Below are 27,487 nucleotides of genomic sequence, written 5' to 3'. Positions count from 1 at the left end.
GCACTTGTTTTCCTCTACATTCAATGACTTCTTATTCTGCCATGCGAAAGAGATCTTCTACCAAACTAGTCCCTTTCATCCCACGAAAACTCTAGGTTAGGATATTGTACCCTGATGATGAGAAATCCCGTCCGACGGCGTAGACACGTAAATCTCACCCAGCCAGATCAAATCTAGGCGTTGGATGAAGACCCCAAGCCAACAGGATCTTGCTAATGCATCGACTCCCGTTGGTGTCCTCGCCTGTTCCCGTCCACCACAATCGGCGGCTCCTCCTTTTTCCAACGTCCTCCGCTTCCATCAGCGATAACTGGCCGGTCCTCCTTCTTCTTCTGGCTACTGTTTCCCGCAGGTGCAGAGTTCGAAGCAGGAGAAATGGTCGCAGGAGGCATTAACAAAGCCGCCTTTGACCCAGCAGTTTGAGATCCTGAACGCGGTGCCAATCTCCTGTGCCCACCTCCCAGTTCTTGCTTGCTGGAAGACTTGGCCACCCTCCTCCCAGGCCGGTTGCTAGATCCGCCATCAGACACTCCCTCGGCCATCTTTACCGATAGCTTCTTATCGCCCACCTCGCGGCCGTCCAACGCCGCGATGGCCGCATTGGCAAGCTCGAAACAGCTGAACGTGACAAAAGCAGTTCCCCGTGGCCTACCATCTTTGTTGATGGGAATCTCGACTCGCTCTATTTGCCCCGATCCTGTTCGCCCAATGCCTGTATATTCCGTAATGAGTCCCACGACGCAAGCTTCAGACAGACCGTCTCGTTCGAGATTATGAATTATGATTTTGCGTAGCTCGATGATTACGCTCGGCCGCTTGCTGCCGTCATAGATAACCTGACCTGGCTGGGGAGCTGGGGCCTGAGCTGCAGCATCGGACGCCCAAACCTCACCGTACCCTGGGTTGTAGAATTGACCGCAGTTGCTCTTGTCGATCAGCTGGGCGTCGCTATACCCGGTGTAGCCTTGCCCGGCGGTAACGCCGTATGTAAATCCGGAGGCGTAGTATGGTGCGGGCGTCCCAAACGGGTATTGCGCTGGCTCGGTAGCTGGCGTGGTCAGTGCCGGATATCCCATGGGCTGCGAAATGGCAGGTTGCGGACTGGTAGCTACTTGCGAGAAGCCACAGGAAGGGTCGGCTGTTGCGAGATACGCCAGAGAACTCTGACCAGCAAGGGCTACTCCCGCCGCTGCCTGGTATCCCTCACTCGAGGTGTATGGGGAGGAGGCAGCGTATCCCCATCGTGTGCTGGCCTGTGGACTCATGTTTAAGGCTGGGCTGCCGCTGCCCTGGTAATCCCGGTACGGACTATTCATCCCGGCGCCCGCATTTTGGGGAAACTGTTCGCTTTGTGTACCGGGGTCAGGAGTCGGGGTGGGCGAACAGGGTTCACTGAACACCCTTCCCCTTTCGCCTCGGCGGATTCTCACTGCATGATAATCGTTGGGTGGGAGCTTAACCACAGTTGGATGTGTCTTGTTCCTGGCATCCGCCTGAAGGGAGCGGTACTCGAGGGTGTTGCCGTTCAAGTGCTCTATTTTGAATTGTTAGTGTGAGCCCGGACGAGAACCTGAGTACGAGAGGAATCTCCGGCTTACTGAATGCCTTCTCAAAATTGGCTAGACCCTTCACCCGGACGAATCCAGAGGTGGGAGTGTAGACTTCGGCGTGATCTACCTCACATGCTTGTGCGGCAAATGCTTTCAGCTCCTTCCATGTGGTGTTATGAGAGAGCTGTAAAGGCAGAATCAGCCAGACTGCTACAAGGTGCGAGGAATAGTGATCAACTTCAACATACATTAGCCACTAGAATGTAGTACAACCCCGTCTCGCAGCCCGGGCCAACAGTCACAGTCTCCAAGGTTTGGCTGTGCTGTTGGTTTCGGCTCATCTTCGTGCCGCCCGGCATTGTGACGAGGTAGGGATTCTTCGATCAGACTGTTCTGTGTCCGAGACGTCAGATAATTGCCGAGGAATCCACGTTAGAGTGGTGCCTAGATGCGCCGCGCAAACAGGGGTCCTACGTGCTGTAGTACATATGCTGTCGAAGCTCGTGTGGAATCGGATGTTGCGAATAGGCGCCATCAATGTCGGGGCCAGGAAACCTGGCCGCTGGTATTCGCCTAGAAGGAGCCGCGCTTCAAGGCATAAAGCGTAGATTTCTCTCGCGTTTATGATGCCGAACGAGAAGGGTGGGAGTAGCCGGAAGGCGGGAGAGAAGGAGCTGGCAACAGTCAAGCCTCACACGAGTCGCGTATATATGCTTATTGGTTGTCTTTAAAGAGGCATCGTCACCGGCTAGAGGACAATGGGCCTATAAGGGGTGTTAGCACGTGGAGAGAAACGTTTGGGCCAAGATCTCCCGACTCCCAACGGCTTGAGATCTCGTCAAAAAGGGGATGGTGTGTCCCCTGAACCAACCGTACCGTTCGTGTAGTTGACTCTGTTAGACAGGTCTTGATCATGTCCAAGTGTCAATCTCAGGGATAAAGCAGGCTGCAGGTCTGTAAGGGTTCTTGGGGTGTCCGTGACCGGCAACCTGGTCACATTTGATGTGCCGAGCTTTCGAGTCCTAAGATGCAAACTGCTAGATCGGGCAGGCCTAGTCCAACACGCCTGTGTCGTGGCTGCTCACATTGTGCAATGACGACTCGTGCCGGGTCCGATACGCGCCAGACGGCACGACAAGCTAGGTCTTTATCAACCATGTCGGTAGCATGCTTAGAAAGTGGGGATCGAGCTCTGCGGCCCGAAAGAAGTTGAATTAGAACCCGAATAACTAGACCTGGCACCACAATTCAGTCCAGTCCAGTGCAGAGCTCAAGTGGTGTCAACAGTGAGCTCCCACATTTGGATAGGCCAATCACTCGAATCAGCTTGGTGGCTGAAGCTAAGAGGTCGGGACTGCGTTGATGAACCAAGATGAGCTTGACGAGAGCGGCTCAACTGAGCTGGGATGTCTAGACTGCACAGTACAGCATCGGGTCTGCTGTGATGGGTCACAGACAGGGGTCCAACAATGCAGAGCCCTGCGGGGGTGCGAGTAGCTGTCTGTGGCGTCCACATACACTGAATAGCACCATTCCACCGGGCACATCTGCTGTGACGTACCCCCAGATGCGTACTTAAACGAGCTCTTTCGAGGAAGAGAAACAAGAGACGACTCTGGCATACGACGCCCTCACCGCCCCAGGCTTTCTGCGGGTTCCCGACTCACCTTATGCCGGGACGAGTTCTGTGATGTTTGCCGCGGTTGGGTAATGTATTGCTGTGCCAGGGAAATGGAGGGCTATTAATTAATATTCCAGGCAAGGGTATGAGCAGTGACTTGATCACTTGTCAATCATGCTCCTCTCTTGGACCTGCCTCAGAAGCCTGAGGCCCAAGTCCTGAGTTGTGATATCGTTGAGCAGTCGGCATCCCGCAGGACCGCTGGGAATGGGAGGCGCCAACTACCGGTAATAGTTAGAGGCCCTTCACCCAAGCCCAGACTTGCTAGGCCATTGTTCGACGTTCTCAACCCCATCGTGCCTGGAGCAAAGGTAACTGATTTGAAGCTGTGCAAAGGCGGGTGGTCATCTGGCGGTGACATCAAGGGTCTCGGTACACCCCTGTCTCCAGGAAAAAGGAAATAAAATAAGAATAAAGTAAAAGAGGGAAACAGATCATTTCAGCCACATGCGGGGTTTCCAGGCCATCTTCTAACTCGACATGTGCATCGGTAAGAAGTGGAATCCAGTCTAACCGCTTGCATATGCCGATAGTAATTACGATGTTGGACGGCTTCTGAACCAAATTCCTCGATGAGACACACCTCCACCCAGTTTATGTCGTATCCAGGTTCTCGGGTCAAGATAGCCAAGCTCCGACACTTATCGTAGGGCATGGTGCATTTGTCTTTAGCCCGTCGACGGCAACCCAAGCTCGGCAAATGCCTGGGAGGCAGGTGTGTCACCGTTTGTATACAAAGGTATCCTCTAGTTCGCTGCAGTCTTCCTCGTCATCAAGGTCTAGAGCTTCAGGGTTGCTCCCAGACGCAGGGACCAGCTCAAGAGGCGATTCTTCCCGCGTCTCTCTCGGGAGATCAGGTTCTGAGCTACTTGAGGTGCCCCAAGGAGGCGGACCTTGGTCGGCGTCGCCTATACATGCAAGCATGTAATTCTGAGTATCAGAGAAAAAGGTGCAAGGAGGACTCAACGAATCAAGCCCAAGCCACAGCGCACGCGACTTGGTGCCAGCCTTGGCCCCGGGGAAGTGCCGGCCAAAATCAACGGTTCGGGGCCCTTCCGAGAGGGGATCCCACACAAACACTTGGCCATTGTATTGGTCGCCTTCGCATTTGACGAGCAAGGTTTCGGGTACGTGTGGATGCCATGAATGGCTGATCACATTTCCATGAAATAGGAGAGCTGCACGGAGTTCTGCGACTTGAATGTCCCAGATCCACAGCGTCCCCGGGGAGTCATCCAGTCGTGTAGCAACGAGGGCCGAGGATGGATCGAAGGAGATCGAAACACAGCCGGTCACTGGCTCTGAGTTGTCCCGTAGACACGGCGCGGGGGAGATTGCCTGAGTAGTTCTCAAGAAAGTGTGCATGACTGGTCCTGTTTGCGAAACACCAATCTGCTCTTGCCAGACCTGTGCAGCGAAGGTCAGTCTACAAAGAGCGGATCAGTAGTGCCGATCCGCACCTACCTGGAGAGTCTCTCTGGGAACGAGGCTTCTTGGATGCCGAAGCCGCATTGTCTCAGTGACGGAAGCCATACTGAGCATGCAGATAGACCTGCTGGAATCACCAATGGCGAGATGGCGGGCATCTGCAGAGAACTGGATTGACTTGACACCCGCACCGAGAGCATAGTCTCTCTCTTCAGGCCGAGGGTTGACAGGGCCGGACCAGGTTTTGAAGAGATGGCCATCAGAGGTGTAAAAGAGCACCTTGTGACCGTGCGCAGCCGAGTCCCATACAACGAGCCATCGTCCGTCGGGGCTCCAGACAAGACCTTGGGCGTCGACCGTGTCGGGCGCCCACGACCTCTGCAGCTCTCTTCCCGGAAAGCCGTGTATGCTCACCATGTCCTTACCCGCTGCCCTTGTCAGCAGAGCGAGATGACGTGTCTCGGGCCGGAAAGAGAAGCATCTACATGCGGACGAGGAGGAAAACAACTTTGGGTTGCCAATCTCAGCGGCTGTGGAAGAGCCGAGGTCAAAGACGGCAAACTTGAGGCCAAATGAGGAGATGACACAAATCTCGAGGTCCGAGGCACCAAATCCAACGTAGGCGGGCCTGGTCCCGGGTCCAACATGGTTCCGAATCGTGGCCTGGAAGCTGTTGTCCAGGGCCGACACGACCCGAACTTGGTCGGCGTCGGCAACGAGCAGAAGGCGAGACGAAGGCGACCACTGGAAGCTAAGCACGGGACCGTTGAAGTCCTGAGGCAGCTTGATCACGTTGACCACGTCGAGCCCAAGCACGGGACGGACATTGACAACGCCAGAAAACACCGTCGCGATGTGTTTGCCATCTGGACTTGGCAGTGAATGCACTGAGGCTGTTGATTCCAGACTATGGTTAGCAAAGAACGGGGTACCTTGTATTTACGGTGACTTTGGTTCCATGTCCCATCTCACATTTTATTGCCCTTGAAAACCGCATGTCGGAATATTTGTTGCCTGCTCGCTGCCTGTCAACACGACATCGAAGGAGCCCAGGAGCCTGAGTATCACAGGCAAGCAGAGGCGAGCCAGGGCAGCAATGTCCATGTGCTATGGTGCTAGGTAAGGTAGGCGTTACCTTGTGGAAGTTGCGCACCTGCCGCTGTTTGCGATGCAAGTGCTCTCGATGTGTGACATGGGGCCCGTGCGGGAAAACATAGCAGAAGCTGCGCGTGGGTGCCAAGACGGCGCCTTCCAGATTGCCCTGGGCCGCAGGTTCTCGCCGCCTTCCGAATCGGACAAGATGAGACCCACTTGGCCGATTTCCGCCCGCGGAGACCCGCCACGCACTGTCTGTCATCGCGTACTCGTTGCTGAGTCACGGCCAGATGGCGAGTTCTCTGTCTACCTTACCTTATCCTCTATACACCTTTCTCATCCAACAGCCACACAAGATACTTCTGCAAAACCCTTAGTTTGCACAGGGCGATTGGCCTTCCCAATGGATTGTGGCACTTTTGGTTAACTTTTCCTTCTCCGGATCTCATCAGAGTGTCATGTCATCCGTCTCCGCGGACCGGATTGGCCAGGAAAACATAGCTTCTTCATTTTATTTATTAATTATCTACACTATGCCCCGCAACGCTCACCAGCTCCAGAAATTCTGTCACGACGGCTATTGATTGACCCATCATGACAGCGGCTGCACGCTGCGTCGCCCGGTTCCTCCGGCCCGGGGCGCTGCAGGTAGCACAGACAAATCGACCAGTCTCACTTCAAGTGAGGCATGTCACTTCGGCGGCAACCGCGCCCACGGTCTCCGAAACTGTGCGTCCCAACACCATCACGTATCCGACCCCGCCTCAGCCCCCGTCGCAGCGTCCAGATCACATCGGCCCACGGCGTAGCCCTACGTCACGGGCTCCCGGCTCACGCAGGGACGGCGTTCGGGATGCCAGACCCTTTTCCGATTTTCTCACGGACACCTTCCACCGTCAACATGACTACCTACGCATCTCGGTGACAGAGCGGTGCAATCTGCGCTGCCTTTACTGCATGCCCGAGGAGGGCGTGCCGCTCTCACCCCCGCGAGAGCTTTTAACCACACCTGAGATCGTCTTGCTTTCGTCCCTCTTCGTCTCGCAGGGCGTGACCAAAATCCGGCTCACCGGGGGTGAGCCGACGGTCAGGCGGGACATTGTGCCCCTGATGCAACAAATCGGATCTTTGAGAGCCCATGGCCTACGGGAACTCTGTCTGACCACCAATGGGCTCTCTCTGCACCGCAAGCTGGACGCCATGGTTGAGGCAGGACTGACTGGCATCAACCTCTCCCTCGACACACTGGACCCGTGGCAATTCCAGTTGATGACGCGGCGTGCGGGGTTCAGTGCCGTCCAAAAAAGCATCGATCGAATTCTTGAATTGAACCGCCTCGGGGCGAGCATCAAGTTCAAGATCAACTGCGTCGTTATGCGCGGTCTAAATGACTGCGAGATCCTCCCATTTGTGGAGCTAACGCGGGAGAAGGATATAGAGGTCCGCTTCATCGAGTATATGCCCTTTGACGGCAACAAATGGAGCAAGGGTAAAATGTTCAGCTACCAGGAGATGTTGGACGTGATCCGCTCCCGCTACCCAGATTTGCAGAGGGGCTTGGACCACAAGAACGACACCAGCAAGACGTTCCAGGTGCCAGGCTTTGTTGGCAAAATTGGCTTCGTCACGAGCATGACCCACAACTTCTGCGGGACGTGCAACAGACTTCGCATCACTAGTGACGGAAATCTAAAGGTGTGCTTGTTTGGCAACGCCGAGGTCTCTTTACGAGACATCCTACGAAAGGTTAACAATGGTGAGCCTATCGACGACGTTGCCCTGGAATCGCTGCAGCAAGCGTCTACCGGGGCTGCGGAACGCCTTTTGCCATCCAGCCATCAACCCCTGCTGATACCCAATTCCGATGAGCTTCTTGACGTGATCGGCATGGCCGTCAAACGGAAGAAGGCGAAGCACGCAGGCATTGGGGAGCTTGAGCACATGAAAAACCGTCCCATGATACTGATTGGTGGGTGATGGTTTTTCTCCTCTTTCCTTGTTATGTCGCATCAGTCTGGATTTTGGGGTTCTTGCATATACATGGGCGTGGCATAATTGGCGCATACATTCAGATGTCTTTGCGAAGTATATGGACAGGTTAGCTAAGTAGTAAGTCTAGATCCTCCAGCCACAAATCAACATCTTACCCAGGCTCACCTTCGGCGGCAGCATGTTGGATCACGGTCGACCGGCTGCCCGCCCGTTGTCAGGTTCCCTTCGACCTGGGACAGCGTGGTGATTCCCTACCATTCCGCTATCCCCCAGCCTCGCCTCTTCTCAACCACGTGCTGGCGTAGCCACAACAGCCAGGATGAGGATAGCAGCCCAAGACTAACGCATGTCTCCGCGTCGGGCGCTGCTCACATGGTTTCCATCACGGATAAGACGCCAACAAAACGCGTCGCGAAGGCAAAGTGCACGGTGCGGTTCTCCGTCGCCTCGGCCCTCCGCCTCATCCGCGAGAACCAGATCAAGAAGGGTGACGTGCTCGGTGCGGCGCGGATTGCTGGCATAATGGCGGCGAAGCGCACGCCAGACCTCATCCCTCTGTGTCACCCCATCTCGCTCACACACGTCGAGGTCGAACTGGTTCTGCTGGACGAAAGAAATGAGATCGAAATCACAACGACGGTGTCGTGCGACGGCAAGACAGGTGTCGAGATGGAGGCCCTAACGGCAGCGTCGGCCGCTGCGTTGACAGTCTATGACATGTGCAAGGCTGTTGATAAGAAGATGGTTATTGAGCGCTTGAGAGTTGTGCTAAAAGAGGGAGGTAAGAGTGGGACTTGGGTTGAAGAGGAGACCGGGTAATGGGATCTCCACTTCTCCTTGTCCCGCTGCCTCGAGCAACTCCTGGTATGACTTGCAGATTTCTTGTATGGTTGAGCAGATACTCATCTGAGGTTTGGAGCTGAACGATTTGAGTGCTTAACCCCGTCCATGCCTTATCATGTCAATTCCTGTATTCGTGGCAAAGGCGAATCAATGGCTGCCCTCTTTCCAGCCACTTCTTCCCTTGCCACAACGAGATGGATGAAGTTCGAAAGCTGCCTGTTCATTTCCATAAAACTGTGGTGTAGACGCTTCGCGCGCACACTATCACGTTAAGGGCAGCTCCAACGAGGCTAGGCCGACCGCTGTTTGCCATGACGTAACAAAATCCAGGGGTATGCGCAGTCGGAGGCAGCGCCGATGGCAAGCGCTCGTTCTGAAGCACCTGAAGCGCAGAGCACCTGTGCCTATGCTTTCCGAGATTCGTGGTTACAGTTGCCTCTGACAAGATGGAAAAAGAAACAATAACGGATCAAATAGAAAGAAACGGCAGCTTTGTTAGGAACGGCCGAGTAGGCCATTCGCAGCACAACGGCTTTCCATCTTGAGGCCGGCGAGGCCGGATCGGTCATTGGATCGGAATGAGGGGTGACCCTGACCCGTCTTTTTCTATGTGTATAAGGAATCCGACCGAAACCTTTCCGAGAATCGGTCAAAACTCAAAGGCCCGCGGGCGAGTTCCCCACAGGAACGAAAGGAACCAGAACCCCGCCATTCCACTTCAGTCCTTTCAAACAGCGAAACACCAATCAGCAGCCGGCGATAACCTTTTCTTCCCTTCAACCAATCGCACCCACGACAGTGACGCAGCAGTGCTATCGACCGGTGGGACCCAACCAAAGCAGTGAAACCTCTTGGCAAGCACAGACACCTCCCAAACGGCTCAAAGTGTAAAGTCGGAACGAGATTCTACCGTCAGGTTATGATACAGCTTTTCAACTTTGAAGATGTCGAAGGTAAAAATTCTGTGTTACTGCTGTACTCCGCAGTGTTGCGTAGAGTATGCAAGTCATAAGCAACCCAGTCGCGGAGCAAATCAGATCCCTTTCTGAGAACGAGAGAACGCCATCATCTCATCCAAGGGGTACGTTCGTAACTCAGCTGCTCAGGTAGCTGCCTGAGTGTAAACATGACGAAGCATGTGGCAATTGAGGTTGAACTAGTGTAGCTGCGCAGATCCGATCGCTCACCTTCCCTTCCTAAAGATGCAAAGACTTTGCCACCGCGTCGACCTTATATGGAGATATGGTATCGTATAGTGCAAAAGGACCTCAATTCTCGGTCAGTCGAGCGGAGATGATCCGCAACCAAAGAAGAAAAAAGGGCCGGAGTCTGGCCAGCGGCTTTGGCGGCATGTCAACTCAATCTGCCATGCCTTGGTGGTTGAGCATGGTACCATCGTAAGTAGGGAAGTTAACCAGGTTAGGAAGTGAACCACGGCCAATGAGAGCGGGTTCTGACTTTGTCAAGGCTTGCCATTGGCTGGCGCCATGTTGGGCCTGGTTAACTTCTGAACCTGGTTAACTTCCCTACTTACGATGGTATGGAAAGTACGGTACACAGTGCAGCGGAAACGGTATGAAGGTATCAGCATAACGCTACATCTACCTTAAATAGATATTGAGTTTTCGGGGTTCTGCCACGACCCCTCTCAAACTTCGTCTACTGTGGTGGTATGGGTAAGTTAAATTTCCCTGCCCTGTAAATACATACAGGTTTCGCCAGCCTGGGCTGGGCGTGGCACGGACCAAGTACCTGACAGGGTGATTTAACTTATGCCTCACACCACAGGAAGTGTGCCGACATACAGAATACCAGCGCTGTTCAGATATGCCAACTCTATATGAATATCTTCGCACGGTTGAGTTCATGCGCAAGGTGCTACAGAGACATGAGGCACTAACGCTATATAACAAAGAAGGCCCGCTCCCTCCCATCCCATATGTTCCCGAGGGCCTGCACAGCTGTCACTCTGTGCAACTTACACGATTCCCGACCTAGCAGGTGTGCCTGAGATATCACGATCTCAGGTCCGCCCGAATATCATTGCATATCATTACCCTACTCCTCACAAGTCGAAGACGAACGTTGTCCACCGACCACATTCGGGATGCGCATTCGAATCCAAACACTGGTGTATCGTCCGGCTATTAATTGTATCGGCAGTCGTGACGAGAGCATCTGCTCGCTTGTCAAAGCAAGTAGTGATCCGTTCCGGTAGCTGGGTACTATGCCGCGTTTCATGGGCTCTGGCTAGTTGCAGATTCCGATTGGCATCAAGACACATCTCACATAACCAAGCAGCACGAGTTCTGCTTCTTGGCAGACTTGTAGAACATCTTGCTCTGGGCGCTGAGATCCGAGCTCTTTGCGACAAGGTCATCTAGCTTCTCGCCACGTTGCAGAACCTGTCAGGTGTCAGCACAGTGCCCGCTCCAAGGAAGGAGAGACCGGAAATCTGGAGAGACAGAGCATACGCTATCGATAGCCTTGTGGAGGATGATCTTGGTCTCATCTAGTTCTTGTTGGATCCGGCTGATGCTGCTAGCCTGGTTGGCATCTTGATAATTGTTCAGGTAATCCTGTAGGGCCGGGAACGAAACATCGCCATCCTTTGTGGCGGCCTTGATGGTGGCAAGTGGAACCTCGGACAAGAACTGGTCCATAAGCTTCGAGAGGACACTGTGTGCGGCAATGTGGGGGTAGTCCTTGGTGATAACCACTCCGGCAACGCCTTCAGAGCGGGCATAGCAGTGGACAACGTAATCTAGCTAGTGAGTGAGCAAATGCATCGGCAGTTTTGAAGCCTAGACGTACCCTGCTCCTCAACACTTTGTCTCTGCCCGGCTGAAGTGCGCTCGGCCACCGTCTTGCTGATCATGGTCATGAAGTTTCCATATTCATTCCTCGTAAATCTAGAGAAGTCGCTGAGCTCGTGTGCGGCGCATAGCTGTACTGCAGGTTTCTTCGTGTTGTCGAGAACCTGAGATGCCGTTAGACAAACCTTGAAAAGGGGGGAAGAGTGGGGAGACATACGCCGACATAGTAGAGCTTCATGTTGCCGACGGAGGTGGGATACCGACGCGAGGAAGCTAAGGTTTCCCAGTGCTACAGCCCAGGTATGCAAATAGTAGCAAGGTAACTCGCTAGCAGCGGATGGGCGCTGTACTGATCTTCGTCGGCGACGACTTCGGCGACGTCCAAGGGGTGTGAGGGGCTTGCGGTTTCGATGGCGCTGACCCGAGTTGGTCGTGAGCCGCGATACTGTTGGGGAATCGCTAAACCAAGGACAATTAGTGAAGGCGCCGGAGAAAGGACTGATGAGAATGTAGATCGTGGTTGGCAGATGTCGTTGTAACTCGGGATAGCTGCCTGCGTCTGCGATGAGGTTGCTGTCGCCAGTCAGACCGCTGTTCAGGTTCCAGGCTCCACTGCCCGTCACAGGGTCATCGGCCAAAGGTTTACCCTTTGCCGGGAACGGCCTAGGCCCGGTAGTAGCTCCCTCGTTAGTTGCAACTACCCCCTAAAATACAAGAATGCGTTACTACCAAAGTCGTATCCATGCGTGGTTGCCACAGTGTTTCCTTCACTTCCGAACTTTGAGTGACCTGAATCGCCCCCTTCCTGGTTGTCCTTTTGATCTCATGGTGAAGCAACCTAAAACTACCGCCTTGGCCCATCTAAAAAGGTTACGAGTTAGCTGATACCAGCTGATATGAGAAACTTTGGCTGAAGCAATTAGCGCCTAAACCCACGGATTCGTTGATTTCGTGATTGGAAGCTACACTATGCTGAAGTAGTTCCAAGGCTGTCGATCGTCGAGGGACTCGGCGTCGAGAAGCAGCCGGCGAAGCGGAAGGCAGAAGAGCAGTTGCCGTTCAGGGCACTGACAAGGACCAGGTGGCTTCGAGCCGACAAGCCTTCCTTTTCCACTGCTCCCTTCCTCGAGCCTGGGTCCACCGCTATTCTAGCCAGACCAAGAGGTCAACTTCGGGTCCAGAAATAAACGAGCCCTTTCTGTCCTCTCCCCCCTCCGCCGATTCGCTCTTTCTGCCCAAGAGTTCCCATTCATCAATCGGTGTGGTTTGTCCCTTGTCAAAAGAGAACACCTTCCTGTCACTGGCGTTCTTCTTCACCTCACTTTCCCCAACTGTGCTTTCTTTCAGCCACAAGATCGAGCTCGTCCAATCTCTTCCACTGGATAACCGTTTGATAATCCCCATCTGTAGATCCAGGCAGCGTGTACCTATTCACACGCGTCCCACTCGTGCTACACAGCCCAACTGCGATTGAGGTCGCCGACTTACCTTTTCGCTGCTGTCTCGCCTTTCCCCAGGTTGTTCGACTTTTCTTATACAGCAGTCGAGAAGGATTCGTGCGCAAGTTTGAATTCTTGACGGTTGGGCGAGAGGTTGCCAAGCACAACTACCTTATCTCGCCGCTGGTGCGCTTTTGACCCCCACTGCCCATCTGACCCTCTGCACCACACTGGCGGTATTGCATGCGCCGTCGACGTGCAAGATCCGGCACGCGCGACCACACTCCTCCACCATGGCCACCGACTTCATAATGCCCCGGCTTCCCGGCCAGCAACCACAACAGGCCTTCTACCCGCATCAGCAGCAACAGCACCAGCAATATCGCCCTCAGCAGAGTGTTCCGTTTCAGCCGCCCCCAATCTCGACCGGCTTACCCCCATCCAGCCAATTCAATTCTCCAGTGTCGCCGCTTAGCACGCCGGGTAACGCCTCATCAACCTCCACTAAAAACTACATTTCGCGCCAAATTCGTCCCCTGTATGTCCCGGCCGTGCTGCGCCCGACCGAGTTTCCATCCAAAGCCCCTCCGCCCCGATCGAACTCCCAAGATGAGGACGAGACGAGCGAGGAGAGTTTGCGACACAATAACAGCTTCATGAGCCTAGGTGGACTGGGCGGGTTGAGCGCATTCGGTCGGTTGAACAGGAGGTCTACGGCCGACAGGGCCAAATCCGTCGACGGCAGCTGGAATCTCGACCTATTCCCCAAGCCGACTGGTGCACCCACTCGGAAACACTGGAAGGTATGCCACGCGTTCCGGATCGCTATCGCAGCGCTTCTGCAGCCTGATGCCAGTCATGCTAACACGTCCCGTTACTACAGCCCGACGAGCAATCCACGGTGTGCGATCACGCGACATGCAAGAGATACTTCAGCTACTTCACCCGCCGGCACCATTGCCGTAAATGTGGCAACATCTTCTGCGACATGCACAGCGCATTCGAGATACCCCTCGATCAAGACGCGAACTACAATCCCCGGGGCGTGCCCAGCCGTGCGTGCGCTCACTGCTACTCGCAGTTCAAAGAATGGCGCAGCAGGGCAAACAGTCGGGCTTCGAGCGATGGCTCTGCCGATACCAACCGCCTTGACACCCCTACTACCCCGGTTGAGGCCTCTTCTGCCGTCTCCGGCCTCGGCGGGCCCCTGCACATGCCTGACGTGGCCCACAGCGTCCCGAGAGACTGGAACTGGAGCACTTTCTGAAATGTGCCACCGCCACGAAGCTGGTGGCAAAGCACGCTTCCAATCAGCGTTGCTCTTGCCTTTGTTCTTTGTTGTGGAACAGGCTTCCCGACATCCACTTTAATGAGACATGCCCCCTGAAATCGCGAGGAGCGATGAAGGCGGCAACGATATGGTTGACGTTACACGGATGAAGAGAGGAAGAAAGTTAGGGAAGACGGGAATTAGAGGGACTCCGGATACAGACATAGATTTTGGGACTGGGTGGCGAGTCGGGTCTGGGAGATATTACCGGGTTAGATTCCTTCCTCGGGAGACTGGCATATGTGCCCGGATTTCTGATCCCATTTTCCACATTTCTCTTCTTTTCCGGGATATTCGATGAGATGCAAGAAGAGAATGAAGGGATAGGGATGGATATACCCTGATGGTCGGTGGAGATGGGAATGGTCGTGTCCCCGTGGAAGCGTCTTCATTGTTAGCTCGCCGACCTTTCCATATCGCAGCGGGCTAGCTTGGGGAGAGCTGTCTATGGGCTACCGTTCCCGATCCTGGACCTTGTTTCGTTTCGCCCAGGTATGCATCTGCTGCTTCGCATCGTATCAGGCAGCATTGTTCATGCGCAAGGCGTTTTGTTTGCAAAGGCGTTTTCGGCTTATGTCCTTGAAGGTATACATGGTTGATTTTTTCCCCTCCCACTCCCTGTTTTCACAAGGCCGAGAAGAGATAAGTGAGATAATGTGCGGATGAGGGAAGATGAAAGACGAGGATCAAGTGATCAGCGAAGTACAAGGTCAACCTCCGTGGCAGTGACGTTTGGGTAATGATGTATGTACTGTACATGGGGGTGAAGGAGGCAGTACCCTCAGTCTAACCCCTGGGGATGGCACAATAGGAGTTGTTCAACATGAGGACCTGCACAGCATCCATTCTGTGTTCACTATCTGGGACGAGTAGCAGGGTATTAGCATATATCAGATGATAGTGGTAATGGACGTCGAGTTGCGTGACGGATTGTGTTGATCTTGCTGTTTTGCTAGTACCAGTAGTGTATGTTGAACGCTGGTGATAAATAGGGGTTGCCAATCATATGTTATCAAGGTATGTAATAGTACTAAGCCACTCAAATGATGCAGCACTTTTGACGTCATATAAGCACTCGCTGGTCGTGATCGTTCTTCTACTAGTTCGTCCTTTTATCTTGTGATTATGGTTATTTCCATTCAATGTGATCTCTATGAAATTGGTTATCAGAGCTACGCGGTTAGAGACCTCTAGAGTACTACTGAGAGTTTCAAGCTATCAGCAGGTGGTGATGCAGAATCCCTCCTTTGACCTAAATAAATTCATTTCATCCGTCGCTGTCTGGTTCCCTTTCTAGCCTTGGAACACCATCTTCTAGTAAACAGGTATTTTGTGCAATACAGGCAATGTATCTTGTATAAAAAGCTCACCGCACAACGCCTTGATTGCGCCCCAACAAGATGCACCAACCGACCAATCTCAGGTGATAAGAACACCTGTATGTGTAAAATGCTTCTGCCCATGCTGTACAGGCAACGTCTCATGCCCTGACACCTAAGAACATAGTGCTCTTGGTGCGGCACCACGTCTCACCGTTACCGTCCCATTCATCAACTCATTTACGATTCATGACTGGAGGCATTTGACGTGCCGCTGAATGTCCTCCCATCTGATGTGTCCCTCAACAACAAACCCGCGACTCCCCTTCCGCCTTGATCTGCTGGCGATCCTTCGCGACGCTGCATTCGGGTTTGAATTCCGTTTACTTGTGGCAAAATCGCCCAGCCCATCATGTCCCCAAGGCCTGAGCCAAGCTGTTCCCTGGGAATAGCGCTGATCTATTTCCTGCTCCGTAACACACGGCTGTTGGGAGCCAGCTGGCTTTTGGATGTGCTGGTCTCAACCACAACCGCCTCTTCATTGTTCTCGCCATAAACCTCGCGCTCGATATTCTTTGCAGCCTCCCAGCCGGCCTTTTCGGCCATCTGGACATTGCTGAGGCGGCGTGCCGCCGCACTGTTGACGCCAGTTTCCCCAGATCGCTTGCTAGCAGCGTTGCTGCGGCGGATGTAGCTCTCAATGAAGAAGGAGACGAAGAGGTACGTCAGAGGTGCGAGATATAAAACATTAAGCCAAATAGCGAATGTCTCGCCGCTAGAGGTGATACAGGGCATGGTCCGGCGTGCATAGGTGCCCTTAACACCCCCGAGGACACCAGCAGTCGCAGCAGCCACAGAGCCGTTTGCCACGGCGGAAGCGGAAGCGGAAGCGGAAGCTTCAGTCTGGGAGCCAGAAATGACAGGGATCGTATAGCTGATGAAGGAGTGAACCATGGCACACGATGCACCGACGAGGAACTGCGTGATTTGCATCGATGTCAAGGTGCGCTTGAAAAACATGGGCACGCGGATGTTGAAGGCTGTCACAGTGTAGTATGTGTACTGTTATACTTGGTCAGCGAACTCGCTCCTTCTCGCTTGTAGCGCGGCCATGCGACAGGGGAAACTCACCATGATAGCGTGAATGAACGAGTTGAAGAAGACAAATATCCAGATGGGCACCGACATGTAGCGCATGCCGGCCCACATGCACATCATGGCCCCGGCGTGATGGTAGGTCTGAAGGGTAGAGCTGAGTTTGCCCTTGGCGAGTATGATGAGCGTGTCGAATACCTCATAGAACTTGCTGAGGTAGAAGAGCCAGCCGTAGAATGCCAGGCCCTCATTCCAGATGCGTCCGGCTGCGAACCGGCTTGGTGAGCCGTCCTCGCCCAGGGCCGGCTCGAGGGCATACGACTGCCATGAGTTGGTCTCCTCATTGAAGAAGACGGCGTTGCCCAACCCGCCCGGTCCGTTCACTTGGCACGCCGAGTCAAGGAAGCCAGCGATGCCATGAGGTCCAAGAGGGCTGACCATGGTACGCCGCAGCGCGCCCAGCATTCCCCACCATGTCCAAGCGGAATAGGCGGCCAGAAAGACATTGTGAGCAATAACAAACCATCGGAAAGCCAAAGTCCGGCTGATAGCCCAGGGCTTCTTGCCCGTCGACTTGTTGTAGGCGTTGAGGGCTTTGGCGGTCACAGCATAGACGGCAGCGATCGTGATTGGGACCCTGGGATCGAGGAAGGCGTGATAGATATGATCCGGGATATCAATCGGTGGTGCAAAGGGTGTGCTGCCGGCGGCAGGCGGTGGAATGAACCCTGCATTTGAGTTCGGCGGGAACCGAAAGAGAGACGACGAAGGCAGCGACACGACAAGCGATTCGAAGGCCATTTTTGCGTCAATGACTGTCCTTCTGGCCTGACCAACGCAACTTGGGAGTTATCAAAAAGGTTTTCCGGGGAAAGGGTGGCGTGGTGGAGGGATTCTGCTTTTGTTCACCAAGTTCCCAACGCTTTTCTCGGCTTCCCGCCAATCTGCACGTCACTGTGGGCAGGGGCAAGGGTTGGTGGACACCATCGACAAGCGGCGGGAAGGAAGGGCACGTTGAACGAGAAACCCGATGTTATAAATCCGATATTTCCAATCACACAGTATAGTCCCTATTTCAGTCTCCCTTCAGAAGAGAAAGGGGAGGTGGAAGGGAATGGATCAATAGAAGCTTGGGAATGATGGCAAAATATGAAAAATTGAGTCCGGATTCTGAATGTTTACCGAATGTCCACCCTCCCTTTTCTCCTTCCATTGGAATGCTTTTATTCCCTCGGCGTCCCTTGCTGGCATGGCATCCACATTGGCAAGGGCCTGGCATTCCCGTGAAACAATCAATCAGAGCGTACATACATCCATCGTGGGTCTTCGAAGCGTCGCGAACGGTAATGCGACAAGTGAACAGAAATCGAAGGGTGGCACGCAAGTCTCCCTATCTGGAAGGAACCTCAACCGCGAATTGCTGGGGTTCAGGCCTTCAGGGCGGTGGCTCAGTTGGCCAGATGTCGGGTTGGCATCGTCATGTGTGGTCGACATTGACGTTACTTTCCCAACAAGACGGAAAGCACTTCGCGATGATGGCGAAAGAATACGTACATGGAGAACCGGTATAAGGTAGACGGTAGCCAGGTCGGATGAACGGGTTCACTGATCTGCTTTTCCTCCTTCGAGATTGGACGAATGACGTACAGTACCTGCATCGTTCCGAGCGTTTGGTCAACTTTGGTGCCCCTTTGACAATGCCATACGTATGTACAATACTTGTCCCAAAGGATAGCGAAGTTACTCCACGGGCCCAAGCTACCAAATAAACCTAGCTAACCGACGTGGGAATATCTACTAACCGACCGGCAACAACGCGCATGATATGTGAAAGACCAGATTCTGAGCACGTCTTGGCTATCACATGCTTCTCAAATTCCGCAAATTCATGTCAAATGTTCGCATGCTGCCTTGCGATCCCAAGGTGGGATCCATCCAAGGGATTTAGCTGCCGAGGTTGCGATGTCATCCGGTGCAATATCGGCTCCTATTCGCCAATTTCTATTCAACAAAAAAAATCCGAGGGTGATCCACTCCCCAACAACCGCTTTTTCAAGAAACACCCACCCGCTGCCCCGCGATTGGCATGCATTCCGAGAGGTAACGGTCTTGGCATTGTGAAGTATTCCTCACTCCTTTTGTTGCTGACTGCGATCACCAGGCAAACTTTTCCCCGTCCCAGAGAGCGAAACTTGGCTCAGATCATCGTTCAAAGATAGAGTCCGGTCACCAGAAGCATACATAGTCTTATACATCTACCGGTGCTTCTTCCGCTGAAAGGCAAAGGGTCGGCTTACTCGCTGTTTGAAGCGACTGTTTGAGTCTCGTGAGTCTGCATGGGTAAGCAGCTCTGGACCGCAGATTTGCGCTGATTGGTTGACTCCCTGGGTATTGATCGAAAACGGTAGGTGATGGTCTGTGCTCACTTACACGCAGCTTGAGGCCCGCCTCGTGCGTCGTAGAAGAGGTGCCTTGAAAAGTTTATCGAGCATGACGATGGCCATGAACAGTCCCCAGGAATTTTCGAGTGTCCCAGCGTCCATCGACTGCAAATAGCATGATGAGAATGAGAGAATCAAAGGCAGGCGTGTCAGACGCCATGCTAGTCGTTAGGTAGGTTGACCTGCCAGGGAATTACTGACTAAGGTACGGATGTAGGGGGCAAGCTTGCCAAAAGTTAAAACAACCAGCCTCCATTTTGATCAATTGGCATAGATTATCCCAATAGTTTGTAGGTCGTAAAAACAGAATATCAGGTATAAGTTGGTATTGTATGTGCTTGTCCAGCCGTTCTTGTTAGCCTTGTCTCAGCCATGTCCGCTGAATGGATACGAGCATAACATTGTTGTTGGCTTAGGCCCTAGCTATGGAGTTGAGTGACCATCGACAGTGGTCTATACCTAAGTGGCGGTAGAGAAGCCACCTCAGATTGGGACGAGGGGACTTACGAATGGTCAATAGAGATTAAGGACAACGAGATGACAACAGCGGTGATGAAACCAACGCATCGTCCGAGTCTTCGCCGGGAGCTTCTGGATTGGTTGTGGCTGGCGTGTTTCGGGAAATAGTGACTGGCTCTATCGGCAAAGTCTTTGAGCATCCCGGCACGATATTTGTTTACAAAGTTCCCGTGTCTGGACAACCGGAAAAGCTTTGGAACAACTACGAGAAGCATATGAGGGTTTACAAGAGCTTTGACTCGGTTCCATATGTCGCTGATCAAGTTGAGATCCCTCGCTGCTTCTGGTATGCGAATCCGAGCACTGAGTCTTTCTGGGGTGAAAATCTCGAGAGATTTCTGGACTTTCCGCATTTCCCTCGACTTCCTCGCCACGTTAGGGCGAATTCACCAATCGCAGCTCATGGAAACCCTGGTTAATCCTGCTCTCCACGCTCTCCCTTCGCCATAGTGCCTCAGGAATGTCGCCACTCGAGAAGCAGGCGCTGTTTGCTTCGTCACAGTCCCCGCCAGTGTCGTCTTAAGGACAACGAGGATAACAATAGTGGCGATGATAATGACGATGATGAGAATGCTAAGGGTGAGGGTAATAGCGCTATCGCGAACGAAAAGCCCAAATTACAGCGCTCGAGGTGAGCTACTAACTTCTCATTCAGGGCGATCATGGGTGGCACTCATCATGACGGTGTCACTACACTCCTCGCATCTGATGCTGGCGACAAGATCAAAGACGCAATTGAAGCCATTGCGGGCGTTACCACTCAACTTCAGGAAAGACTCCAGGAAACCGACAGGAACTACCGAGCGTTGCGCGAGGAACAGACACGCTCCCTGAGTCTAGAGTCTTTCTCCCCATCGCACATGCGGGCCAGAATCTGGGTCGACCCAAGCTGACTTCATGATCCTTTGTGGTGACCCGATGGCTGAGGGCTTCTGCACGCTTCAAGAAAGCTTCGAGAGGTTCGCCAGACTTGCGGCCGAAAGCCAGGATCTCTCGCATGACCGTCGCGCTCAGGGTGGAAGAGGTTTCTGGGAAGCGCTTCAGAATAGCCTTCTGAATGGCATCATAATCATCTTTGTTGCCTTTGAATTCGTTATCCCACCAAGCACGTGCTGCCAGTTTGAGGCCTTGCCGAGATTTGGCACATGAAATCTCTGCAGCAATGTCGACAGGGCCCTTGGTAAAGTGGACATTGACCCGAATGTCCTTGATATAGTCATGACAACCTGCGGATCAACACAGGCGCCGACAACACCTCCCACTCACTGAAGACCGAACTCAACCGCCTTAAACGCCTCATCGACGACGTGGATAGAAAGACAAAGGCACGACTGGAAGGACACAGGGCCCATATGGGCTCATTCGCGGATTACATGGAAACACGAACGGCATCAGTCGCGCAATACCTGGCCGGAATTTGCAGGAAGCCCGACGATGAACGGCCGAGGAAGAGACGCAGGGAGGATACGGAGACAGACCCGGAAGCTGAGGAGGAACGCCTGGAGAATGTGGAAAACCTGATCGACCCTCCCTTGATAACCCGCTCAACGCACTTCCTCTGCGTATGCATGGTTGCCGACTCACGTCTCCTCATTGGGAGTCCGACACAAGTTTCCAGAGTTACCTCTAGGTAGAGTCTAGACTAGGCGTCGTAGCCTGCTTGAGCTGGAGCTGGCCCCTGGGTCGATATTTCTCTCAGCCTTGTGGATCCGCAGAACTCCGGCCGAACTCCGCATCTCCTCACGCATCCCTACGGTAGTTAGCTCCAGCCTCCCGGAGCCATCCGTATGCGCCTCACTCCCCAGCTCGGCCGAACCCGCAATATCAGAACCGGACTGGACTGGATACGTTTTGGGCGAAAACCCGCAGGGGTGGTGTCGAACTCTGCCAGGATGCGTTGTGGTCATCATCGCAACCCTGCCAGTTGTGGATGATGGCAGAGAGGTATTCGAGCCGTATGTCCCACATTTTGTAGAGCTAAGTTGATCTGAAGCCAACTAGAAACCACTGTAGTCCGCAGTTGGGCGAACAAAACGGATATTGCTGAGATATTCGCATTTTCTGCTTTTCCGCTTGATGTGGCCGTTGAATTGCAGCCGGCATGGGAAGACGTTGCTAAAGTACCAATGTCTAGCCGGCGTCGGAGCCAAAAGTCAAACATGCAGAGTCAAATTACACAGGGCAATCATGTCACGGCAGCGGCAGCGACAGGGCTGCTGAGTCAAACAGGGATGCCCCACCATACCCCGCGTGTCACTTCTTTACCCAGCAAGTGCCTCAACCGTCGCAACAGAATTTTCCCCGCCGACCCCGACCGGATTGCGAATTGGAATCGTTTCCTTGCCATTATTGGCATTCTTCGAACATGGCAACTATCATTTTGGGTTCGCAATGGGGTATGTGCCACTTTGGGGTGGAATTGTCTCGAGAGGTGGACTGCTAATCCGCGATTCGGCGACCAGGCGACGAGGGCAAGGGAAAGCTGAGTGATATTCTTTGCCAACAGGCGCGCGTTTGCGCCCGCGCCGCCGGCGGTCATAACGCGGGCCACTCTGTCGTGTAAGCCCGCAGACATAGGGAATATTGAGGTTATGATACTAATTGACGACATCTGCAGTGCCAATGGCGTTTCCTACGAGTAGGAGCCCTGTCCGATCTCCCTACCCGCCGATTCGGCGATTGACTCACGCTTCTCACCAGTTTCCACCTCCTGCCGTCAGGCCTCGTTAATCCGGACTGCATCAACTTGATCGGCTCCGGTGTCGTCTTCAACGTTCAAGCCTTTTTCAAGGAACTGGCGGCCCTCGAGGAGAAGGGGCTAAAACACGCCCGCAAGAACCTCCTGGTCAGCGACCGCGCTCAGGTCAACCTAGAACTGCACGCCCGTGTCGATGGTCTGGAGGAAAAGGAGCTCGCGGGCAACAAGATTGGCACAACCGGCAGGGGTATTGGCCCCTCGTATTCGAACAAGGCGGCCAGGAATGGGATCCGCGTCCACGAGATATTCGACCAGGAGCATTTCGAGGCGAAATTGCGGAAGTTGGCTGCCGGTTACAAGAAGCGCTTTGGTGAACTGCTAGAGTACGATGTCGAGGAGGAGATTGCACGCTTCCGCGAGTACCGCGAGAGGCTACCGGAATTTGTTGTCGACGCCGTCAGCTACATGCACTCTGCACAAGAGCGCGGTTACAATATTTTGATCGAGGGTGCGAATGCCTTGATGCTGGACATTGACTATGGTACGGCTGCCCTTGTCGTGAGGTTAGAGAAATAACTGACAGTAAACCATGCAGGCACATACCCCTTCGTCACAAGCAGCAATACCGGACTGGGCGGCGTCATCACCGGACTGGCAATCAACCCCAGGAAAATCAAGTAGGTCTCGCAGATGGGCATATACACAAAGCTACCGGCTAACAATTATTGTCTGTGCAGGGAAATTATTGGGTAGGTTCCCTTGCTATCTGTCCTGTATAAGTGCGTCGGCATCGCTAATCTAGTCTTCAGAGTTGCGAAGGCCTACACGGTATGTGTATCTTCTCCCTCGCCTGAACTTACAGTCTGCGACTGGGCGCCACTGACTGGAACCAGACAAGGGTAGGCGAGGGCATCTTCAAGACAGAGGACGTTGGCGAAGATGGCCAGAAACTGCAGCAGATCGGTCGCGAATGGGGTGTATCTACCGGCAGGAAACGTAGGTGCGGATGGCTTGACCTCGTGGTGCTTAAGTACTCGGCATCGGTCAACTACTACACGGCTTGGAACCTGACGAGTAAGTTGAATCATCAGTTAGCCCCTTTCTGTTCTGATGAGATACTGAAAATGATTAGAGCTTGACGTCCTCGACACCTTCCCCATCATCAAGGTTGCCGTCGCATACAAAGACCCTCAGACGGGGCAGGAGCTTGACTACTTCCCTGCAGATCTTGGATACCTCGAGAAGTGCGAAGTCGTCTACAAGGAATTTGAGGGGTGGCAAAAGGCCACCACAGCGGTGAAGAAATTTGTAAGTCGACAGCGACAGTCGGGGACTATGGCCCTCGCTAATGCCCTATAGGAGGACCTGCCATCGCAAGCACAAGTTTATGTCAGGTTCATTGAGGAGTACACGGGCGTGCCCGTGAAGTGGATTGGCACAGGCCGTAAGAAACCCAGCTCGTTGTCTTCCAGCCCTTTCTGGCAATCATGGGTGTCGAGATCGACGATACTGACATGGAGTGCTGCAGCATCGCGGGATGACATGATCTATCTATGAACATGCTGCCCTCTTCCTAGAATAGTGATAAATCAGGGGGTTGTAGCTGTTTCTACGGCAAGCAGCTCGACTACTGGCGTTTCGTGGGGTTTGCCTACGGCTTGCGGGATCGGCTCGCAAATCCCTTCACATCTAGCCCAATCCCTCGACATCGCAGGGCAAATGTTTGCTCCAGCATTCCGCCAGCTAGCGATGACCGGCGTGATCGAGGATTGGCATTTCGGCCGCCAAACGATATGCTATCTACGATAGATTTGTTCTCGGGGCTGCGTGGGGTCCCGGAGGATCTGGAAAGAACTTAGAACGGCCTTCGACTATGAGCGAAACATAAACATCATAGATTTACCGTCTAATCTAAATGTGCATTTTCAAACGACGCAACCAAGCCGATAGGAGGAGAAATGGCAGACTTCATCAACCTTCCAGAGGTTTGTATCTTTCACGCTCACCCTAACCCTTCCGACATAGCTTGCCCACATTCACCACAATGATCTGTCAGCTGGCAACAGGTGACTTCGTCTTCGATCTGTTGCCTTTGTTTACTCCATCCTCAGCTCAAAATTTTCCACCCAGCTTGATCTTTTTAAAAGTGCATCAGAGTCAGACATCTTCCTAGGCTTCATCACAGCAGTGGTCAACTATCCAACCATGCGCCTAAGCTCCGCTTACGGCGGCTTGCGGACGACATAAGCAGTCGTCTGCATATTCCTTTCAATTGCTGCGGTACGGATACGGTTTGTTCTCATGCTCGTATGCTCGTTTTCAACTCTTGGATCTTGGACCCAAGGATGAAGGAAGGCTGCTGTAAACCTTTCTCCCAGCCTTCGTACCGCATATCAGAGCCCTTCCATTGGTTATACCTATTCCCATATCTATGCCAGCATGTCTTGCTGTCTCCTGCCTGATTCGTTCAGCCATCACTCCGCCGCGGCTGTTCTTGAGCCAGGATGCGCCCGACTCTTCACGGGTCGGAGCGTATACAGACAAGAGCAAGGGATACTTCTACGGAGTATTCCTGCAATGTTTTTTGAGTACGGGACCTCCTTTCTTGTTCTTTCAATGGAGGCTCTCGTAATTTACCGGTTGCAACATCTCTTCTTTCTTTCTCATCTCCATGTCAAGCGTCATGAGGCGTGGCAGTTTTTAGGTATCTCTCCGAAGAGCAACTCCCGACGGGAGTCATAAGAACGATCCTCTTTTCTTTTTCCGCAAGGACTTCCAAGCAGCCCATGTATGTATATACAATGACCATAAACCAAGGCACCAAGAACGCCGGTTCCCATGCAGACAGATTTTGAACACCCTTAGAAAACGACCAACCCAACCGCCATAAACACAAGCAGCGCCACGGTCCTTAACCCGGGCGGAGGTCCATCCATCAACCTCGACTCCGGTCTGACCCTGACAGCAGCACCAATCCCAGCAGCAGCCGAAGACGACGAGGCAGCCCGCTGGCCCGACGTGTCGCGGCCCGTGGCGACGATACCATTAACCCGATCGGCCGTGTCGATGGACGGACCCCGGTCGTAGAAATCCACCAGCACAAACACGGGCTTGACCCCCCACTGGGCGGCACAGGTCTGGGCGTGCAGGCCCAGGGCGCCCGTTTCGGACGTCGACGGGCTGTTGGTGGTGTCAATGTTGCCGACGTTGGGGATCAGGATGTCGGCCGTGACGGCCGTGTAGGCGAAGTGGTTGAGCAGAGGAAGCAGGCCGGCGCGCACGGCCGACGTCGCTGAACCCGCCGACGAAGGCCGGTCGAGGGCGCAGCCGAACCCGCTGAGGGAGGTTACGTTGAAAGGTGTCTCGAACACGTGCGAGAACTCGGGGAGGAGGTAGGGGTATTGTGTGGCTGTGGTGTCGATAGAGGCGATGAAGGTCACCAGCCGCGTGCCGGCCACGATCATTTCCTGCAGCGTCGGCCAGCCGGAACCGGACGGGACGAAGCCGTAGGCGGAGATGCCTGAGGCTTCAAAGGCGGCGCCGAACGAAGCGGCCGGCTGGCTATCTGCGTTGACCAGCAGGAGGGTGACGACGTCGTTTGGGTGCGTGTCAAGCCAGTATTTGATCTTGGAGAGCCAGGTCTCGAGGGTCCCGGCGTCGAGCAGCTCGCACAGGGTGTGGCAGAGACGGAGGGTGCCGTTGGAGAGGTGCACCTGAGCTTGAAGCAGGCGAAGACCCGCCGACAGGGCGACGGTGGCGTTGTAGAATTGGTTCCCGGCCAAGCTGTTGCCTGTGCTGGCGTCACGGAGGAAGGCGCTGTTATGGGCACCCATGTGGGTGATGTTGCTGTATGCGCGGGAACATAACGCTGGCGAATTGTTGCAGGCCACTGTGGCTGTTGAGGTGCTCGAGGGTAGCGGAGTAGCTATTGTTGTTGTTCCAGGGGTAGCAGCCTGTGGACTTGGAAGCACGGCTGGTGTTAGTGTCAAGAGGGCTATGAAAACGTGCAGGAGTGATGGGGCCATGATAGTAGATCATAGGAGTGGTGCTGCCGGAGTGCCTAGTGCCAGGAGGGAGGAGGCGAATGCAACGGCCCGTACAGATCGAGCGTGCGGTTCCCGGGTACTTAGGTAATGAAGTCAAACCGGGGAAGAAAGGAAAGAAAAGAAACATGGAAGTTTAGAGCCATGGCAACGACGACGGACTGCACAGCTGGATATACTAGCGTGGCACGAGGTAGACAAGTACCGGTGCTCCAGAGGTGCATCCGCGCGGTAATTCCCGTCCATGTACGTGGCTAGGATCTGCAAGCGCAGCTACACCAGCCCTCTGTAGAGCGGCTAGCAGAGCTCTTTCCCCGGCTGGGATTCAAAGGCAGGATGAAGGCGTCTCAGAGTTGGGCCCGCTTGGGTTGCTCGGGTCCAGGGTTCGTACTCGGCAGCTGCGCCTCAACCACTGACGACGCACATCGGCTGTTTCGGGACACGACATGCATGCGCTTGCTCCTTTGTGTGGTTGCTGGCTGTCCGGTGGCTGCGGTTCGGCCGAGATCTTTTGCATTTCCCGGGGCACCGAATACCGACCCGACACCCCCGACTTGGGATGAAGAGGGTTGGATGAACGAAGAACGACGTGCACGTAGGACAAAATGGGATACAGCTCTGTTCATTTGATGCAGTACATACATCCGGGCGGGTGCTCAAAACTTAATTTGAATTGAGAATCTTGATTCCTCTCTAATCACAAATCATATCTTCCCAACGTTTGATGGACACGGGGAACAAACTGGCAGAATAAGAAGTGCTGCTCGCCTCCAGGGGCCGAGACGCGCCTGCAGTCCAGCAAGGCTGAAGTCTTAACCCCTGGCCCCTGGCCCCACGGCTTTCCCTTATCCGGCTTAGTGGCCTGCGATCCACTGCCGGTAACGTTAACGGCCGTTTCAAAGCCGGACCCTGATCCTGAGAAGTACCTTCGTACCGGGAGGACAAGACTATAGCTACGGATACATAAGGTAGGTACCTACTCTAGGTACCTGTATGGACGCCTATTGTTGAAAGCAAGCAGCGGCTGGTATAAGAAGATCAAGGAGATTGAAGAAAATTTAGTGTCAACCAGAAGTGGAGGTCAAATGTGGCACTACCCGTTGGCCCGAGGTTCTTCCATTAAGGAGCCACTGTTAAGACAGTTGGCTACAAAATCCAGGGACGGGACAAAATTAGGGACACATCAGGATTTGGTGCA

The 27,487-nt window shown here is 53.8% G+C and overlaps 9 protein-coding genes across 9 annotated transcripts; 4 read left to right on the top strand and 5 right to left on the bottom strand.

Moving 5' to 3' along the window:
* Positions 1 to 212: 212 nt before the first annotated feature.
* Positions 213 to 1,909, bottom strand: N656DRAFT_767247 (uncharacterized protein; the record flags this gene model as incomplete). Its single annotated transcript, XM_064813544.1, has 3 exons — positions 213 to 1,534; positions 1,599 to 1,734; positions 1,799 to 1,909. 3 exons carry the CDS (start codon positions 1,907 to 1,909, stop codon positions 213 to 215), a joined length of 1,569 nt encoding a protein of 522 aa, XP_064671816.1.
* Positions 1,910 to 3,951: 2,042 nt separating this feature from the next.
* N656DRAFT_788475 (WD40 repeat-like protein) lies at positions 3,952 to 5,656 on the bottom strand (the record flags this gene model as incomplete). The annotated part of the gene is made up of 3 exons (XM_064816697.1): positions 3,952 to 4,638; positions 4,696 to 5,552; positions 5,632 to 5,656. 3 exons carry the CDS (start codon positions 5,654 to 5,656, stop codon positions 3,952 to 3,954), a joined length of 1,569 nt encoding a protein of 522 aa, XP_064671815.1.
* Positions 5,657 to 6,348: 692 nt separating this feature from the next.
* On the top strand, positions 6,349 to 8,565 carry N656DRAFT_706207 (molybdenum cofactor biosynthesis prote; the record flags this gene model as incomplete). The annotated part of the gene is made up of 2 exons (XM_064811336.1): positions 6,349 to 7,723; positions 7,874 to 8,565. The coding sequence occupies 2 exons, from the start codon at positions 6,349 to 6,351 to the stop codon at positions 8,563 to 8,565; spliced, it is 2,067 nt and encodes a 688-aa protein (XP_064671814.1).
* Positions 8,566 to 10,698: 2,133 nt separating this feature from the next.
* N656DRAFT_579563 (snare-like protein) lies at positions 10,699 to 11,882 on the bottom strand. The gene is made up of 4 exons (XM_064810166.1): positions 11,623 to 11,882; positions 11,404 to 11,569; positions 11,064 to 11,353; positions 10,699 to 10,994 (listed from the first exon to the last, which is right to left on the bottom strand). Exons 1-4 carry the CDS (start codon positions 11,641 to 11,643, stop codon positions 10,875 to 10,877), a joined length of 597 nt encoding a protein of 198 aa, XP_064671813.1. The 5' UTR covers positions 11,644 to 11,882; the 3' UTR covers positions 10,699 to 10,874.
* A 1,273-nt stretch (positions 11,883 to 13,155) lies between these two features.
* N656DRAFT_705722 (uncharacterized protein) lies at positions 13,156 to 14,111 on the top strand (the record flags this gene model as incomplete). The annotated part of the gene is made up of 2 exons (XM_064811295.1): positions 13,156 to 13,647; positions 13,728 to 14,111. The coding sequence occupies 2 exons, from the start codon at positions 13,156 to 13,158 to the stop codon at positions 14,109 to 14,111; spliced, it is 876 nt and encodes a 291-aa protein (XP_064671812.1).
* A 1,841-nt stretch (positions 14,112 to 15,952) lies between these two features.
* On the bottom strand, positions 15,953 to 17,389 carry N656DRAFT_705996 (fatty acid elongase-like protein; the record flags this gene model as incomplete). The annotated part of the gene is made up of 2 exons (XM_064811318.1): positions 15,953 to 16,555; positions 16,625 to 17,389. 2 exons carry the CDS (start codon positions 17,387 to 17,389, stop codon positions 15,953 to 15,955), a joined length of 1,368 nt encoding a protein of 455 aa, XP_064671811.1.
* Positions 17,390 to 20,466: 3,077 nt separating this feature from the next.
* Positions 20,467 to 21,182, top strand: N656DRAFT_796726 (uncharacterized protein; the record flags this gene model as incomplete). The annotated part of the gene is made up of 2 exons (XM_064817562.1): positions 20,467 to 20,657; positions 20,765 to 21,182. 2 exons carry the CDS (start codon positions 20,467 to 20,469, stop codon positions 21,180 to 21,182), a joined length of 609 nt encoding a protein of 202 aa, XP_064671810.1.
* A 592-nt stretch (positions 21,183 to 21,774) lies between these two features.
* Positions 21,775 to 24,183, top strand: N656DRAFT_777407 (Adenylosuccinate synthetase). Its single transcript, XM_064814816.1, has 11 exons — positions 21,775 to 21,944; positions 22,011 to 22,107; positions 22,166 to 22,186; positions 22,249 to 22,787; positions 22,842 to 22,923; positions 22,984 to 22,995; positions 23,056 to 23,074; positions 23,140 to 23,320; positions 23,379 to 23,554; positions 23,606 to 23,690; positions 23,775 to 24,183. The coding sequence occupies exons 1-11, from the start codon at positions 21,914 to 21,916 to the stop codon at positions 23,801 to 23,803; spliced, it is 1,272 nt and encodes a 423-aa protein (XP_064671809.1). The 5' UTR covers positions 21,775 to 21,913; the 3' UTR covers positions 23,804 to 24,183.
* Positions 24,184 to 25,107: 924 nt separating this feature from the next.
* N656DRAFT_788468 (uncharacterized protein) lies at positions 25,108 to 26,271 on the bottom strand (the record flags this gene model as incomplete). Its single annotated transcript, XM_064816696.1, has 3 exons — positions 25,108 to 25,156; positions 25,241 to 26,171; positions 26,208 to 26,271. The coding sequence occupies 3 exons, from the start codon at positions 26,269 to 26,271 to the stop codon at positions 25,108 to 25,110; spliced, it is 1,044 nt and encodes a 347-aa protein (XP_064671808.1).
* Positions 26,272 to 27,487: the final 1,216 nt, after the last annotated feature.

This window comes from Canariomyces notabilis (assembly GCF_033297395.1).
Source record: "Canariomyces notabilis strain CBS 508.74 unplaced genomic scaffold N656scaffold_6, whole genome shotgun sequence".
Taxonomy (NCBI): domain Eukaryota; kingdom Fungi; phylum Ascomycota; class Sordariomycetes; order Sordariales; family Chaetomiaceae; genus Canariomyces; species Canariomyces notabilis.
Note: the sequence above shows the minus strand (reverse complement) of the source record. Positions and strands in the feature narration are given on the sequence as shown.

What these genes read in the sequence shown, in the direction of transcription:
- N656DRAFT_579563 (XM_064810166.1), bottom strand. Translation starts at nt 11,643, where the DNA reads ATGAAGCTCTACTATGTCGGC. An exon ending in TGAAGCTCTACTATGTCGGC is followed by an intron (nt 11,570 to 11,622) that starts GTATGTCTCCCC and finishes ACGGCATCTCAG; the next exon opens with GTTCTCGACAACACGAAGAA. An exon ending in TCCACAAGGCTATCGATAGC is followed by an intron (nt 10,995 to 11,063) that starts GTATGCTCTGTC and finishes GACACCTGACAG; the next exon opens with GTTCTGCAACGTGGCGAGAA.
- N656DRAFT_777407 (XM_064814816.1), top strand. Translation starts at nt 21,914, where the DNA reads ATGGCAACTATCATTTTGGGTTCGCAATGGG. An exon ending in CATTTTGGGTTCGCAATGGG is followed by an intron (nt 21,945 to 22,010) that starts GTATGTGCCACT and finishes TTCGGCGACCAG; the next exon opens with GCGACGAGGGCAAGGGAAAG. An exon ending in AACGCGGGCCACTCTGTCGT is followed by an intron (nt 22,108 to 22,165) that starts GTAAGCCCGCAG and finishes CGACATCTGCAG; the next exon opens with TGCCAATGGCGTTTCCTACG.